We start from the raw sequence: 15,065 nt of genomic DNA, 5'->3' as shown, positions 1-15,065 counted from the left end.
AACTCAAAACCATGGCAGAGGATCCCATAGTGTGGAGACAAGGAGTTTTCCTCTCCAGCTTGGGGTGACAGTGCCATTTCCCCAGTGAAATCTGCTTTGAAATAAGTTCCCATTTAATGGCACACACCCATCAAGCGCTCCATTTCTCATCTTCTGAATCACCTTTCCATTTCTCTCTTTGCTCTTATCCTCCTCTTGTCCCTTCAGAACCTCTCTGTTGTTTACCTTCTTTTCCTGCTCAACCATGAGGTGGGACCATTCCCAAATTTTCAGAACAGCCCTCCCCAGAAAATTCTAAAATGCTTGTTTCTGCTATCTTGAACTTCTGAAAAATCACAGAACAAGCCATGCAGCCATTGTTTGCTGTTGTTGTTAGGCTTTTTCTTTTGTTATGGCATCTTAGGGCTTCCAAAAGACACATCACTTCTTCCAGGGTCGGTGTGGCAATATGCAGAGGTCATTGCCTCCACGAGCACCACTTAGAAGAGGTCGTTGACACAAAAGAGCTATGGAAATAGCTGCAGCTTTAATTTGTTTTCCATTAGAGATGCGTGCAGGAATCTGTCCTAATGAGAGATTTTCTTTCTATCCCTTTCTGGCACATCACTGTAGCAGCTTATAGATGTACCGAGGTCTCCTAATGCAGGAATCTGTGTGAAAGTGGCAATAGATATTATTCTGTTCAACAGCGGAGAAATGCTGTGGAAATGTTCTAAAACACACTGGAATTAATATTTGATCACTAGGCAAAGTGTGTGTTTCAAATAATTCACCCTAAAATGAACAGAAATGGGTATTAATGTCTGAAGCATTCTCCTGTAAATCACCTCAAATCTTCAATCATCTACATTATATCAGAAATACGTATGTAGAAACAAAACATTATTTCATGCATTAGCTAAAGTACACCGTTCTCACACTGAACCAAGCTATTTAATGGCAGACATCACACCTGTCCCCCTGGATACACCAAGCATTCAGACTATTAAAGTCATCCAAGCAGCTGTATTGCATTCCACTCTGTGTTGCACCTCGTAGAGAGTGCTGCACTTCTTAAAACCACGAAAGCATTCAGCAAAACAAATACATTGATTACCAGAGCAGAGACAGCCCCAGAGGATGAAAGTGCTAGGAAAGAGAAGTACCTTTTTGCTGGACACCTTCTACCATGTTCTGGATGGATTGACCTGGCGTGATTCCACAGACAAGGAAACAAATCCCACTGAAATTTGTCATTTTGGCTTCAGGGTTTATTTTTACATCTTCCAAGTTACAAAACTCAAACCATTAGCATGGCCCTTTGCAGCCGAGCTAGTTATAGGCCACAACCAGAAAGCCTGTTTTTTTAACAAAAAATAAAAAAGCCCCCACATTACAGTAATAGCTGATTCTTAACCGAGGCTTAGCACCAGTGAAATCCACTCCTCCAGTTTGGTTGTTAACAATCCTCTTCCATGACCACCTTCAGTTGCTTCCATCTTGCAGTACCAATATGGACCCAGTACCCAAAGTGCTTTTATAGCCCAGCATGTGTAGCTGCCATATATATGAACCTCAGGGAAAGGACTCTGCTGTTGCAATGTCATAAGAACAAAGTGAAAATACAGGAATGGGTGCTATCACACAGAGCTGCATGTGGAGGTAGGAGCAAGCAAATGTTACACATGCAGAAGGTTTAGGTCATTTTCATGGTAACTGGAAGCATGAGATCTTGAAGTCACAACAAGCTTAAGATACTCTCAAGGTATTCAGCAGCCACCCAAGTAGTTGGTTGTTTCAAGCCTCCAGTCTTGAAAGTGGCACTGAGAAGCTGTAATTTGTGTACTTTGTCTGCTGGGAGTTTTTAAATGCATATGACATAATCATGTATAGTTGTTGATTATTTTTTATCCATCAGCCAGAGGAAGTGGTCTAGTTTCTGCAGTGTTTGAGCTGATGATCCAAGTTATATCTGATTATACCATATCCACATGATAAAACACAATTTACTGCTGAGTTACACCTTCATAGATTAGTACAGAATTAATCTCGCTTTTAAAGATCACTTATAACAGCAGATGTTAGTAATGATTTCTTACCAGACTCCAAAAAATAAACTATGTAAATTGAACCATTTGTAAAGAATTTTTTTTTTTTTTTTACCTACTTCAACTCTTAACATTGTGTATCTAACCATTCGCTTTTCCTCATTCAGGGCTCAACCATTATTACACTCATGTTGTTATTAAAAAACACCTTCCCATTTCTGTTTTCACTGCATCCCGGCTTTCTTAATTCTTCCAGTATCTGTTGCCTTAGTTCAGGAGGAGCATTTTTTGAAAACTCACAGGTTTCTGTCAAGAAATCCAGCAACAGCTCCCCATCATTGTCCCCTTCAGTAAAGCAACAAGTTATGTCCATGTGGGATGGGAGCTCATAGATCTTGTACTTCAGCCCAATTGAATCTAGAATCCCTTTGATGTTAGCAGAGGATATGAAAGTGCAGAGGTCATCTGTAGGAAAGGAAGACCCATACTTCGTCCAGAGTGTTTCCCAGCCACTGGTTCCTGAGAAATAAACCATAAAAAAAAACATTCAGGAAAAACACTATTTGAACAAATGATGACCTATTTCTTTTTTCAGCTGTTGTCTGCACTGCAAACTGGGGCTCCCAGAGTTAGGACACAAGCCATGGGGCACAGTAGAGACAGTTGCTCCTTCTGGGATGGGGCTTTGGGAGTCAGGGGACATGTCACCAGCCCGCAAATCCAGCACCTTTTGGTACTCACAGTCTTCCCTTTTCCATGTCCAAAGTGTTCCAACTCTTTTCCACCTATGTGTGCCAATGCAATGGCCTGCATCTCTCAGGGACCTCCTTCTGTAATCCACGTATTCAGCTATTCAGTGATATCTTCTTGAATTAAACCATTCTCTAGATTTCTACGTCCATTTGGAAGACCAAGTCCTCCCCCATTCCTTCATCCCATTACTTAGTTGATTGATCTATGTGAGAGCTTCATTAAAACACCTATTGCCAGTAAACTATTTACCTGTTGCATTAAATACACAGGGTGCAAAGCCCTGGTCACATTAACCATGCAGTTAGAGAAAATTATTGTAATAGTCAGAGCCTGGAATAAAGCTGCACCATTCTCCGTCAGCCTTTACTCTCACAATGGTCACAAACTGTGGGGCATAGGCAGCATGCATCCCAGGCAGACCTTCCAGTGGTGCCGGAAGGATGCTTAGGCTGTGTATTATTTGGGCTGTACAAAGATTTCAGGACCATGCTTTAGTAGGGATGGTGATGCTGGGTTGACTGTTGGACTACATAATAATATTAATGGCTTTTTTCAACCGTAATGATTCTATGATTCTATGATGATGGGGCAGGTAGGAAAAGGCTCCTGCAATCACCTCCAAAAGAGCCCACACTAAGTCCCCCCTCTTCTAAAGGTATGTTTTACAAAGAAAACCAATTGGGTAAGCTGAAAACTCCCCAGATACATCTTCATTTCTTTGTTTTCCCTCATCCAAGATCTGTGATTCAGCATTTCTACTATAAATCATTTATAAAAGGATCACCCAAAATGACTGGACAGGATGAAAATACCTTTGAGCCTAATGAGCAGCTCTTGAGAGTTATGACTATAAATCTCCCTAACTGCTAAAACCAGTTGCTTGGCACTTTTGCAAATGCTTTATCTGCAAGCAGTTATTTATAGTCAAATAAACAGTTTGGTGTTTAGAAGGGCTTCGATATTTTCTTTCACCTGGTGGAAATTGAATGCAGAGCACTAATAGCAGAAAATTTGCTGGTGTCAGTGTTGTATGACTCGGTGCCATCTCCGAGCTGAGCAATTATACACTACCTGAACAAAGCATTATTATAATAGCTCTCGATAGGCTCAGCATATGGCACTACTTTTGTTTTCAAGGCTATGTAAACACATTTTTTAAATGTGTTAAAAATAACACCATACAGCTCTTGCAACTCGCCTGCTCTCCCAGCAGGGATGGAACAGGCGGCATTGCAACCTCCACCGAGTGACCGAGCCCTCTGCTATCAATCCTATTCCCAGAATGTTTTTTAATTAACACATCCTAATGTGTTTGTGTTGGAAATGACACTACTTTATTTTATTTATTTATTTATTTATTTATTTATTTATTTATTAATCAAGCTTTGTTCTGCTTATCTTTCTTTCCTTCTTTTTGCTTCGGCTCTCGTTTAGGTCTTCCTTCCTTTCTCTATACAGTTATTTTCCTCAAGGTTTTCCTTTCTTCCATTTTTTTTTCCACTCCACTTTCTGACCTCTTGCTATAGTCTACGCATTTCCCCAGACACACTGCCATGTCCCAGTTTAGTGAGACTAATTCTGATTCTCAGAGGAACCCTATTTGCTAATTGCACCTGCAGAGGAAAGAGCTATTACTGGGCACTTGTGTTTGTAACTTCCTCTATCTGAACACTAAAGAGTTGAAATTATTTATGCAATCACTGGGCATCGTGTGTTGAAGGTGTGAGGAGGAGAAACAGGAGGAATGATACAACAAGGAACCAGCTGGCCCAGGGAAGATTCCCAGTAAATTTCATAAATTCAAATTTTTTAGTGACATTGATTTTGAATAGACACACGTTCCTCCCTGTATTCACATTTCACGAACATCAAAAGGGATAGGTTATGCAACTGAAAAAGAATTTCAATGATAGGCACTATAACTATATATACTATAACTATATATGATATGGCACCTAATTAGCAATGAACTGATTATTATTGTCACTCCAAGAACAATAACAGTAACTCAGATCATTTGAGATACAGATTTCTTGTAGCAAAGTGCTTGAAAACACTTTAAAGCAAAATCATTTTGCAGAAAAACAAGTCAGAGAAGTGCAGTTTCTCTGCGGAAACTTCATGAAGGCAAAGAAAAAAGGGAACTCCATCAAATACATTTCAGTTTGAAGATATAGCCAAATTCAATAAAATCGCATAAACCTCTGAGGAAAAAAACAAAACAAAACACAACAAAAAAACCCACTGATTTCCACCAAAAAGAGCTACATTAAGGAGACACGAAGTTTGAGAAGAAAATGAGCCACATGTGCTCCAACAGCTGCTGTACAGTACAGCCAAGCCCTGCCCTAGCCATTTGCTTAATCCTGCACATCTCCAGGAGCAAGACAATGCCTTTGGCATTGAAAACCTTTGGCAGAAAACAGCTGCAGCAGAGCCTGAAGTGGCTCTTGCTCCACCACTGGCATTGCTGCAGGACAGGGAAGGGAAGAAGGTGAGAGAAAGGTGTTTTGTACCCACAGAATGGGCTTACTGGTTCACAAAGTCTTCAGCTTTCACAGTCTGCAGCAAGGAGCTGTGCAGGTACAGACAACATGCAGGTCTCTGTAGATGCAGGTGAATGGGCACTGTTTATTCTAGTTTCCCTCTATAGGCAATAAAGGATATTGCATACAAAAATACATACTGCTTTCTGGAAATCCCAGAGGTCCTACCCTACTGAACGTGTCATGGAGTGGCTCTCACCTGACACCAGAATGATGAGGAGCTTTGCCTGTGCATCCAGGAGGCTGTGGAAGTAACGGATAATTGCAGGGATGTCTTTCACATAGTACAGCATCTGGGAAGAGCAGAAACACAGAGACAAGGTGAGGTCCTGGAGAACACTATAACTGGTTCCACAAGGTAAAAGGAACCAACAGGATCAACCCTGCCCTGCCCTCATTATTCCCCCGCACCAAGATCATGTTTCGTCATTAATCTGAGATTAAAATGCTTGCCTTCCTTAGCTGTGAGGACAGCTTGTAATGGCTTCAGTATACTTGGAAACATAAAGGCAATTTCACAGAGAGGACAAGGGACTTTGAAAATGCTAGTTAAAATGTGTTTTCAGTTGACTGCTGCCCACAGCCTGGTAAATAGGACCACTGTGCTCAAAGCTGCTTTGCTGTAACTCATCTTTCATTTTTGCAGTTTACTTCTGCTTAACTACTTTAAATTATAGGGAAATAAACTCACCTTTCTTCCCCCAGAGAAGATAATGAGGTCGCATACCTCATGCTTGCTTTTAACAGCCAAATCTTTGACAACTTTTACATTGCTAACTTTTACCTGAATCATGTGAATGAAGTCCCATTTTTGAGACTTCTTTTCTGCCTTCATTCTCCTTTCATATTCATTAGCTGTCTCCTCATGCCAGGTAAACTTTACATTGTCGAGGTTTGAGGTTGCAGCCACACGTTCTGAAATATGGGAGAAGACAAGACAGAGTTAACTCAATTGCAAATACTGTATTAATCTCTATTCAAAGCCTTAATACATCCAGAAGTCATGTTTAGGCAGAGGGTTTTGTTACCAATTTAATACAGCAATAGCATTCTTAAAATCTTGAACCTCTGTGTGAGAAGCGAGCTGTCTGGATCTTTGTAAGGTGAAGTCTTAAGAGTGTCTGATGTTTCCCCTTTGCACCTTCATTTGGTTTCCCCTAGTCTTTATCTATTAGAAAAAAATAAAAGAAACTCTTCCCCATGGCTAGCTCAAGCTGCATTAAAAGATGTTGGTTGGGACAAATACCAACGAGGCCCCTTCACTGGGGTGTCATGCAACACTCACATGGCAGAGCAGAAGCCAAGCTGTGCCAAAGGGTTTCCCAGATCTGACTGAATAAATACAGGAACTTGAGGATGGAGGAATGGATTCAAAGCATAAGTTATACTAATGGGCTTGGCTCCCCACGGCATTTTGTTGCTTTTATAGGAGCAAATTGTGGGATGATTTTTTATTTGAGGAGACGCTGGAATACAAATGTCCATCTGCTGGCATATGGAGCTCAGCTTGCTGTGCTCCTGCTTAGGGCTTAGAACTGCTCCAGGACAAAACTAGCCCTGATGCAATTCCTGTGCTTCGCTGGAGTTAACATAAATTTAAAACTTAAATGGCCCAAAGGCAGACTGAGCCTTAGCTACAGAACACATGTTCAAAACATGATTTGCTAACACCAGTGCCTTTACACTGCTAGTCACAGTGTTCCTCCTTTGGGCTGTGATTAGGATAAATCCCAGTCAGACAGATGAGAAATGCTCCATCAGTTATTATCTCCCCTCTTTTATGGCCAGAAATGGGGCATTCCTTTCAGATGCTGCTGCTGTAACTCCGCTTGCTTCCATTTATCAGTCACTGGCCATAGCACTTGCAGTTCAGATTTAATTTGCTGTTTTAAACTTGGGCTTCCTTCAGCAGCAGTTCATATCACCATTACACGTAATCTGGTGCAATCTGCTCCAGTTCGATTGCTATGTAGTCTGCAAGGAGACACTGGGAAGGAAGGTGAATTATGTGCCTAGGTAGGTTTTGAAGGCAAAATTTCAGAAAGGACAAACTCATTCTGATTGTGGAAAGCTTTTGCCCAAATATTCATCTGAACCCAAGACATATCACTCTAACCACATAGAAAACTTCCTTAAATTTTATCCTCATTTCAACCCAAGTTGCTGCCTTGGCAGAAGCCACCCACAGGCCCTTGACTCATGGCCCTGTACTGGGCTGGTGACAGTCACACCATGTTGTTCAGGAGATGAAACCAAAGCAGAGACCATGGTCACCAAGGGCTTCACCCTGACACAGGTCAGTAATGAAGGAAAGCCACTGCCTGGCCAAAAGACTGTGAGGAGAAACTTCATCAAATGACACTTCCGAAGAGGAAGCTCAGTTTGTCATCACTGCAAGTCCCAGGAAGAAAGTTTCTCTCATGAGCTTGGCTTCTCCTTTCCAAGGAGAAAGAAGCTGGTTAGGCAGAAAACAGAACTATGGAATCCTCAGAGGCACAGATAACATTTCCTATTCTCCGTGGAAAAAAGAGCTCAGAAACTTAATTAATGATACCTACTGGGGACATGATTAATTACCAAATAAGAAAGTTTAAAGAAAGAAATTCAGATGAATATTTCATTTCTAGTTTAGCATAAAATTTAAAATAAGGACAGCATCTTATATTTTCTTTAACTTTCTGCAGGAAAGAAACTCACCAAAATGAAACAGGATTGCCTGTTGGTGGTAGAAGGGGAATCTAGGAAGATGCAGCTCAAACTCAGCCTCATGTAGCCTATGGTCCACTGCCCAGATAGGACAGCAGAGCTATGTGCTATGCCCAGACTCTCTGATAAACACAACAAATTCTCTGTTGCCCATTCCTCACCATCTCAATCCTGACCAACATAAAAGCTACTGGGAAGTGATCTTTTCCTGTGTGATGCAGAGATCAGGTCCACATGATAAGGAGACAGGTATCAAGAAATGATGCATTTCTGGGGATTATTGCTTTTTTCCACCTTCACATTCCCCAGTTTGCTTCATGCTTGGAATGGTCTTTTTTGAAGAACTTAAGCAAGAGTAAGAGTTGAAGATTTACACTGTGGTTTTATAATCTGCTATTTACTAGTGGAGCATTTCCAGTAAGGCAAACTGCTGATGAGGTTTGCATGTTAGCACCATGTTCATTCAGCAGCAGCTTTCTGGCAAGGCCATAATTACCTGCTAGTAAAGCCAGGTAGGTGCTAATCCAGCAATAAGCCATCAAGATAATCAAACTGCAGACGGATACTTAATGCTCAGTTTGTAGGGCAATCTAACCAAAACATATCTGCTTACACTCTGTCCTTGTGAAATGTTTTGGTTTCCTCCATTAACGTGAGTCAAGCTGCCTGACTGGTGTAAAGAAATGAGCTCTGCTGTGTAAGAGACAAAGATTTTTATGAGAAAATGAATGCTGAAAAGCAACGATGTCAGGTAAGCATAAAACAGTGACTTTCATAACTTTTAAGAGCCAATTTTCTGGCAAGAAAGACTTTGAATGTGGGGTCATCCAGAATTCAACTCGTTTTAATGCATTTAGAGTGTTCAATGTAATTTTAACTTATTTAATGACAAAATACCTTTGTACTTGAGGATTTGATCAGCACTCGGCTCTATCACCTCGTTGTTGATGGCGACACCTGGATAACTGGCTTGCACAGCTGAAATGATCTGCAGGTCAATCTCACCTAGGGAAAGAGGCAACATTGCACAAGAGATGAAAGCAAAGCTCAGGTAGATAATGTCTCCAGCACTATCCAGTGCCCCTATTTTAAGTCTGATGCATGACATTTAGGTACAAAACATGTACCACATATGTATATGGAGGTGCTCTGAATTCTTAACAGATTGCCACTGAGGGCTTTGCTCTAGCCATTGCTCTTGGCCATCTCTCCCTGTCCACCATATAGGAAGCTCAGGGAGATGATGTTCCTGACTGAGGGATGATTTATGGCTGGTTTGAATGGCTTTCTTAGGGCATACTTCTGCTTATTCTGCTAGAATGTATGTAGGTGAAAAAGACAAAAGAAGAATAAACAGATGAAGCAGAATGTAATGTGTACACAGGAGCTCAACCCATCACATGGTCCTCCACTTGGAGGGTCCAGTTAACCACCAAGAACTCTCTGCCTTCTTCTGGCCCCAGGCCATAAGTCAGAACAAGATACTCTAAACCAAGGGTCTCACATCTCATGTAGGCCTCAAAAACTTAACAGAAAAACCTAAGGAAGAATACAACACTTTCAGACTTGTGAGTCTTTCATAAAGCAACTAATAACACCAAAATTTACTTGACATCTTGGCTGGTAAGTTCTTTGAGGGAAGGGAAATTTAATTTCTGAAGTGGCATAAATAGCTGTGGCTTTGCTATCACTGCACACCCAGTATTTCGTTGGCAAATCAGAGCTAAGTCAGTCATTGCAGGCGTCCATGGTAAACTCTGGAAAAACAGAATTTGTAAGTAACTACTGCAATTGTTTGTTTGTTTTGGTTGATTTGCCAAGTTCCTATAAAATAGATTATCCCTTTGAAAAGGCTGTGCAGATCGGAATAAAAAAAAATTAATTTCCTGTTACCATATGTGGTAGGTTAATATATCCCCTTCCACTCTTCTGTGGCCAAACCACCCATGTATTGTTTTTAACCAAAAAAGCACCATTTTGATTCATAACTTAATCCACAGCCTTAATTGACTTCAGTTAGCTCTTTTATATGCAAACAAGTGTCCTGAGGCATTTTACAGTCAAATTTGCAGCAGCTTGCATTATCAACAATTTGGCAATTAGGCTATCCGAATTATTTAAACTCTCCAACACAATTACCTTTTAAAGGCTACCACTATGTTCGCCATTAAGTTTCTAATTAAACATTTTACGTAACGGGATAGTTTATGGCACAGTTGCTACTTTATAGCAGCATTGATGACTTTTATGGTTTTTAAAGGTACAGAGTGCTGCGCACTGGAGTGTGAACTTAATAAGGCAGAGGCTGTAGGCAAAGGCAGATGCATTAGACGGGCAAGGGTAATGGGATATGATGCTGCATTAAATGGTTTGTTTTTTTTCCTCACTGTGGAGAAAGTTCACAGGACATGAAAAAGTGGGGAAAAAACCTTTTCTTTCAATGCTACCTCCCTGTGAAGTACAGGGGATGGGGCCACAGATGCTGGCAATAGGTTGGGGATTGGAGGGAGTTTGCTCCCTCTTGGCCCCTCAAGGATCTGCAGCAGGGACAGGCTTTGGGTCAGCCTTTACATTGCAAAATGAACATTGACACATTATTGACTGAATGCCTTCCTCGCTAAACTGGAGTGCCCCTGATTAAGTAATTAAGCACCTATCTAATTGAGTAGTGTTCCTGTTATAAACAACATTTTACTGGCAGACGAGTGGTTTCCTTTGGTTGGAGAGAAATGTTCCTGCTCTATCACACTATTTTCTACTTAACACCCACCATTTACATACAATTATTTTTACTTATTAGGAGAGATCAACAAAACTGAGATTAATCCTTGGAGATAGTATGACCGAAGCATTTAAATAAACAAACTGTTCATATAGCTTGATGTCTTAATGGGCTGAGCAGAATTAGGAAATATAAACTTTAATTAAGAAGGAACTTAAGCAAGAACATAATGAAAAGAAGCCACTGTGTGCTGCTGGTATTGTTTTTCCATCTAGTTAACTGCAGCCTTTTTCTTCTGATATTACAGATCGCAGTGAAGCCTGGTCAGCAGACACCTAGACCTGCAGAAGACTGAAATCAAACTGACCAGGAGCACCATGTCTCCCACATGGCTGCAAGGTGCCAGTTAGGGCAAATGGGGACAAGTATAACAAGGGGGAATGGCTTTGAACTAAAGGAGGGGAGATTTGGGTTAGAATTTCTTTCGAAATTTTTTACTCAGTGGGCGGTGAGGCTCTGCATTGCTGCCCCGAGCTGTGTGGGTGTCTCATCCCTGGAGGCATTAAAAGCCTGATTAGATGGGATCCTGAGCAGCCTGATCTGGTATTGTCAATCTATCCACGGGATCTTTAAGGTCCCCTCTGACTTAAGCCATTCTATGGTAAGCACATGCAGGTAAGGCTGGAGGTGTCCCCAGCTGTGCCATTAGCAGATGGCAAACCAGAGGATGATGACTTGGGTTTGTGTTTGGCCCTGTTTTTTGGGGGGCTAGTAGCTGCAGAAGGGGCTTGTGCAAAGGCTGTGGTCAGTAGACCATGAGAGTTACAGGGGAAAGTAATTGAAAGGAAAAAAATAATACTCTGAGGAACCTAACTCATGCTCTTGAGTTAGGGTTTTTTGCATGGAAAGCCAATGGGGCAGTTAGAACCTTTCTGTCCTCAAGAAGTAATGTAACAGAATGAGCGTTTATTCACCTCTTCCAGACGACTTTTTGAGAAAAGCCTTTACTGTAACTTGTATAAAAGGGTAAAAGCATATCAATAGTGAAGCTGATAGCATACCTGCTCCACCACCGACACTTAGAATATTGATTGCAGACTTCCCGCTTCCAATACTGCAAAAACAATTACAGATGTTAGGAGAGCTGACACCAGAGAGATTTACACCCAATACACAAAGTGCCCAGTCAGCTTACCAGCCCTCCATTACCTTGCCAGCAGGCCTGGCAGCTGCTGCTCCACAAACTGCTTCATGGTCTGGTGCTCTGTAGACTTGGCCAGGAAGACGCGGAAGCAGCGGACGTAGCGGCTGAGGTCTGTCAGCAAGTTCTTCATGGGAGACGCCATGATGGATCTGGGATCTGCACACAGCAGAGGGGGAAAAGAGCTCTGCTCCCATATCTGGTGTCTCGAACCAATTATTGGGGATGGTTTGACAAATCCCCAGAGGAAGATCTAGGCAACAAATGAGGCCAAATGCTATCCAATTGATTTATGACAAATTCTAAGCAACTAAGGAATGTGGGGAAGATGGGGAAGCTAGCAATAGCGAAGAGAGAAATCCTAGCAAATGGTTTACAAAGCAGGGATAGTCATCACTAGGGAATGCAACAATGTCTTGCTGGCCCGTAGGGAGGCAGCAAGTTGGTTAGCAACATCTTGTTGACTTGCTCAGCAGTTTGGCAGAGGAAGTATTCATTCTTCCTCAAGAACATTTTGGGTTTTTATTCTTTTCCAAGCATCTTTTTGGTTGCCAGGGTGAGCAGTTTGTTGTCAGGGGCACTTCTGTTTGGTTTATCAGGGCTTGCTTTAGTTGTCAGGGATACTTATGTTTTGTTTGTCGGGGCAACAGCATGTCCATAGTACATGCCTCTCCTGTTGGCTAGTGGGCTGTTGATCATGCGATTGTCATCTCCTCTGAGATGACCCCCATAAGTCAGCTTGAATGCCTAAAAGAAACAACAGCCAAAAAGCTTTCTCCTGGTCCCTCAGCCACATATGTTTATCTTGCCACTGTGCTTATGATAACCATTAACCCCAAAAGCTTGCTGAGCAGGTTATGTGTCAGATGGGTGCTGAACAACCTTTGAAGCAATAATTGCTCCGGCTTCTTACACTTGGAGAAGGAAAAACAAGCAATGGAGGAGCTAGATATGAGGGTTTATCACGTGGCTGCATGGTGATGGCTGAATGAAGGACTTTGCTCCTGTCCATGCTGTCCATGTGCATTGTGGAGTGTTGCAATTGGAGGCGTAGATCGGAGCAGCAAATGGAAATATGTTATTGTTAATCTCCATGCCAGCTTTTTTTGGCTTCACTGACACAGAACACTGTTACAAGCCAGCGGAAGGTCTTCAGCTTGTTAAATAGAGAGAAGCTCCCTCGTGCCTTGGAGGCATGCAGGGCTCAGAAGGGCTGGGCTGGGTTAGCAGAGTGCAGCACTTGTCTCCAGAGATGCTAGTGGACGTCTTTATTGCTTTTTTTGAACCTTTTGATGTTCTTAAAGGGGATGTTAGTGGTAGGGTTGGAAAAAAAAAAAAAAAAAACCTGTAAAAATGCATTTGTATTTTTTAGTCTCTGTGAAGATAATGGCACGATTCCCACAGGCAAACTAGAGCTTTTTTGTAAGCCACACAGGCTGATGGGATGGATGTCAAGAGCCCTGGAGCTGGGGCAGACAGCATGTTTCCTGGACACAGCAGGAAGGACCAAAACCATAGCTTGTGTCCATCACATCTTGTCCTCAGCAGGAGGAAGAGGAGCCCTGCTCTTCCCCACAGGCACCATGCACGGGGCCCTGCCTGTGACTGCCGTTGCTCCCCACTTCCCCCTTCTGAGTCTCACCGGTTATTTTTATTGCTCTCATTGGACTTCTGTTCCTTTTCAATGATAACAACAGCTGCCAGGCTTTACTGGCTGTCTTTTCTGCTGGTGCCAAAAATAACGTCCAGCTCATGACACGTGCTCTTTTTGCATCCCAAGAGCTGCAGCCCTGCACGTCCCAGAGGCTCTCACAGGAGGCATTCCCACTATTCCTCTTCTTCGAAGAACCACATGCTGCTGCCAGAGCCCAAGCACAGCCTGTACTGTGCTGCTTGCTCAGCCACAACAACTCCTCCACAGCAGACCCCACCTTGTACCTCATCCCCTCTCACACAGCAAAGATACTTTCTAGGACAGAATAGAAAACCAGGTGAAAAAGATGCTGGAAGAACATGAGAACTCTGCTCAGTGCCAAGTGCTGGTTGGCACAGCACTGGAATGTGATGGGACCCCTGAGCACAGAGGTGCCAGTCTGCCCTGTATGAGAAGCAGGGAGCAGCATCCCCGTTTACCCAGCTGTCTCTCAGTTCACCTCCTTGCTTTTTGCTTTCAGTTGATAAAGCAGCTTCATTGCGTGCTGGTAAAATATTTTACAACCTTCAATCTTGAGAAAATATTTTGCTCTTAACGAGAGGAGATTGAGACAATCAACATTTCTTGTCCAGCTCTCTCTGCTTCCTGTGATTCAATTTGCCCACCCCTGGCTCTGCAGTCTCTAACAAACAGCTGAGATTCATTTTCATGTTATGTGCAGTTCAAGGAATTTGTCTCATTTATTTCATTACGTTTTTGGCTACCTGAATTTGCCCCATCTATTTCATTATGTGTTTTGCAGTTTGAACTGCAGCTAGCAAACTTCAAAAGTGAGTTTAAAAAAGAGAGAGGGGGACAGAGAGAGGAAAGGATTGGGATTTGGGGGTCAGATTGCTAGAAATTGACTGCTAGAAACTTATGGATGTTCATTTGGGTCTCCCTTTGCAGGAGGTTTGGGGCTTGTTAGTGGGGAATGCTGCTGATGGAGGATGCCAGTGCAGCTGATGCCCATGCCCAGTACTTACGTGATGTGACTCAGTGAGCAGCAGCTCCCTCGGTGCGATGCAACGTCACTGTGCTGTGCTGTGCTGCACTGCTTTCCTTTCTGTGCCTCTGGTCCCACCCCAGGACATGACATTGCTGCTGGGAGGAGGTCCTGGGATGTGATTCTGGGCTGCAAGCACTGCGTGGGGAGAACGGAGGAGTTTGGCTGCAACTCACACATGTGCTGTCTCAGATCACCGCTGTGCACAGCCCAGCTGGAAAGGTCAGGGAAAAAGGGAGAGAAAGGGAAAACAAAGTCACATCAGGTTCCTCTGACCTGTTCCAACACCACAGCTGTGATTCTGTTTCTGTGTCTATGTGTGCAGTCTCTCTGAGACATCAAAAGTACAAAAAAGACAGGGATCTCTTGGAAAGAGTCCAGCGGAGGGCCACAAAGATGGTGAAGGGCCTG

General features: G+C 42.6%; 1 protein-coding gene across 1 annotated transcript; it reads right to left on the bottom strand.

Moving 5' to 3' along the window:
* Window positions 1–2,045: 2,045 nt before the first annotated feature.
* Window positions 2,046–14,762, bottom strand: LOC100542432 (histamine N-methyltransferase-like). The gene is made up of 7 exons (XM_003207734.5): window positions 14,635–14,762; window positions 11,964–12,114; window positions 11,816–11,868; window positions 8,930–9,037; window positions 6,111–6,241; window positions 5,526–5,619; window positions 2,046–2,546 (listed from the first exon to the last, which is right to left on the bottom strand). The coding sequence occupies exons 2-7, from the start codon at window positions 12,098–12,100 to the stop codon at window positions 2,191–2,193; spliced, it is 879 nt and encodes a 292-aa protein (XP_003207782.1). The 5' UTR covers window positions 12,101–12,114; window positions 14,635–14,762; the 3' UTR covers window positions 2,046–2,190.
* Between the last annotated feature and the right edge of the window lie 303 nt (window positions 14,763–15,065).

Source organism: Meleagris gallopavo, chromosome 7 (assembly GCF_905368555.1).
Source record: "Meleagris gallopavo chromosome 7, MGAL_WU_HG_1.1, whole genome shotgun sequence".
Classification (NCBI taxonomy): Eukaryota; Metazoa; Chordata; class Aves; order Galliformes; family Phasianidae; genus Meleagris; species Meleagris gallopavo.
This window is presented reverse-complemented; position numbering and strand designations above follow the sequence as displayed.

Bases quoted from the DNA above. Each gene is read 5' to 3' on its own strand.
- LOC100542432 (XM_003207734.5), bottom strand. From the start codon at position 12,100: ATGGCGTCTCCCATGAAGAACTTGCTGACAGACCTCAGCCGCTACGTC. The intron at 11,869-11,963 runs GTAATGGAGGGC...TTGTTTTTGCAG, and splicing joins CTGCCAGGCCTGCTGGCAAG to TATTGGAAGCGGGAAGTCTG. The intron at 5,620-6,110 runs GTAAAAGTTAGC...TGCTCTTCCCAG, and splicing joins ACTTCATTCACATGATTCAG to ATGCTGTACTATGTGAAAGA.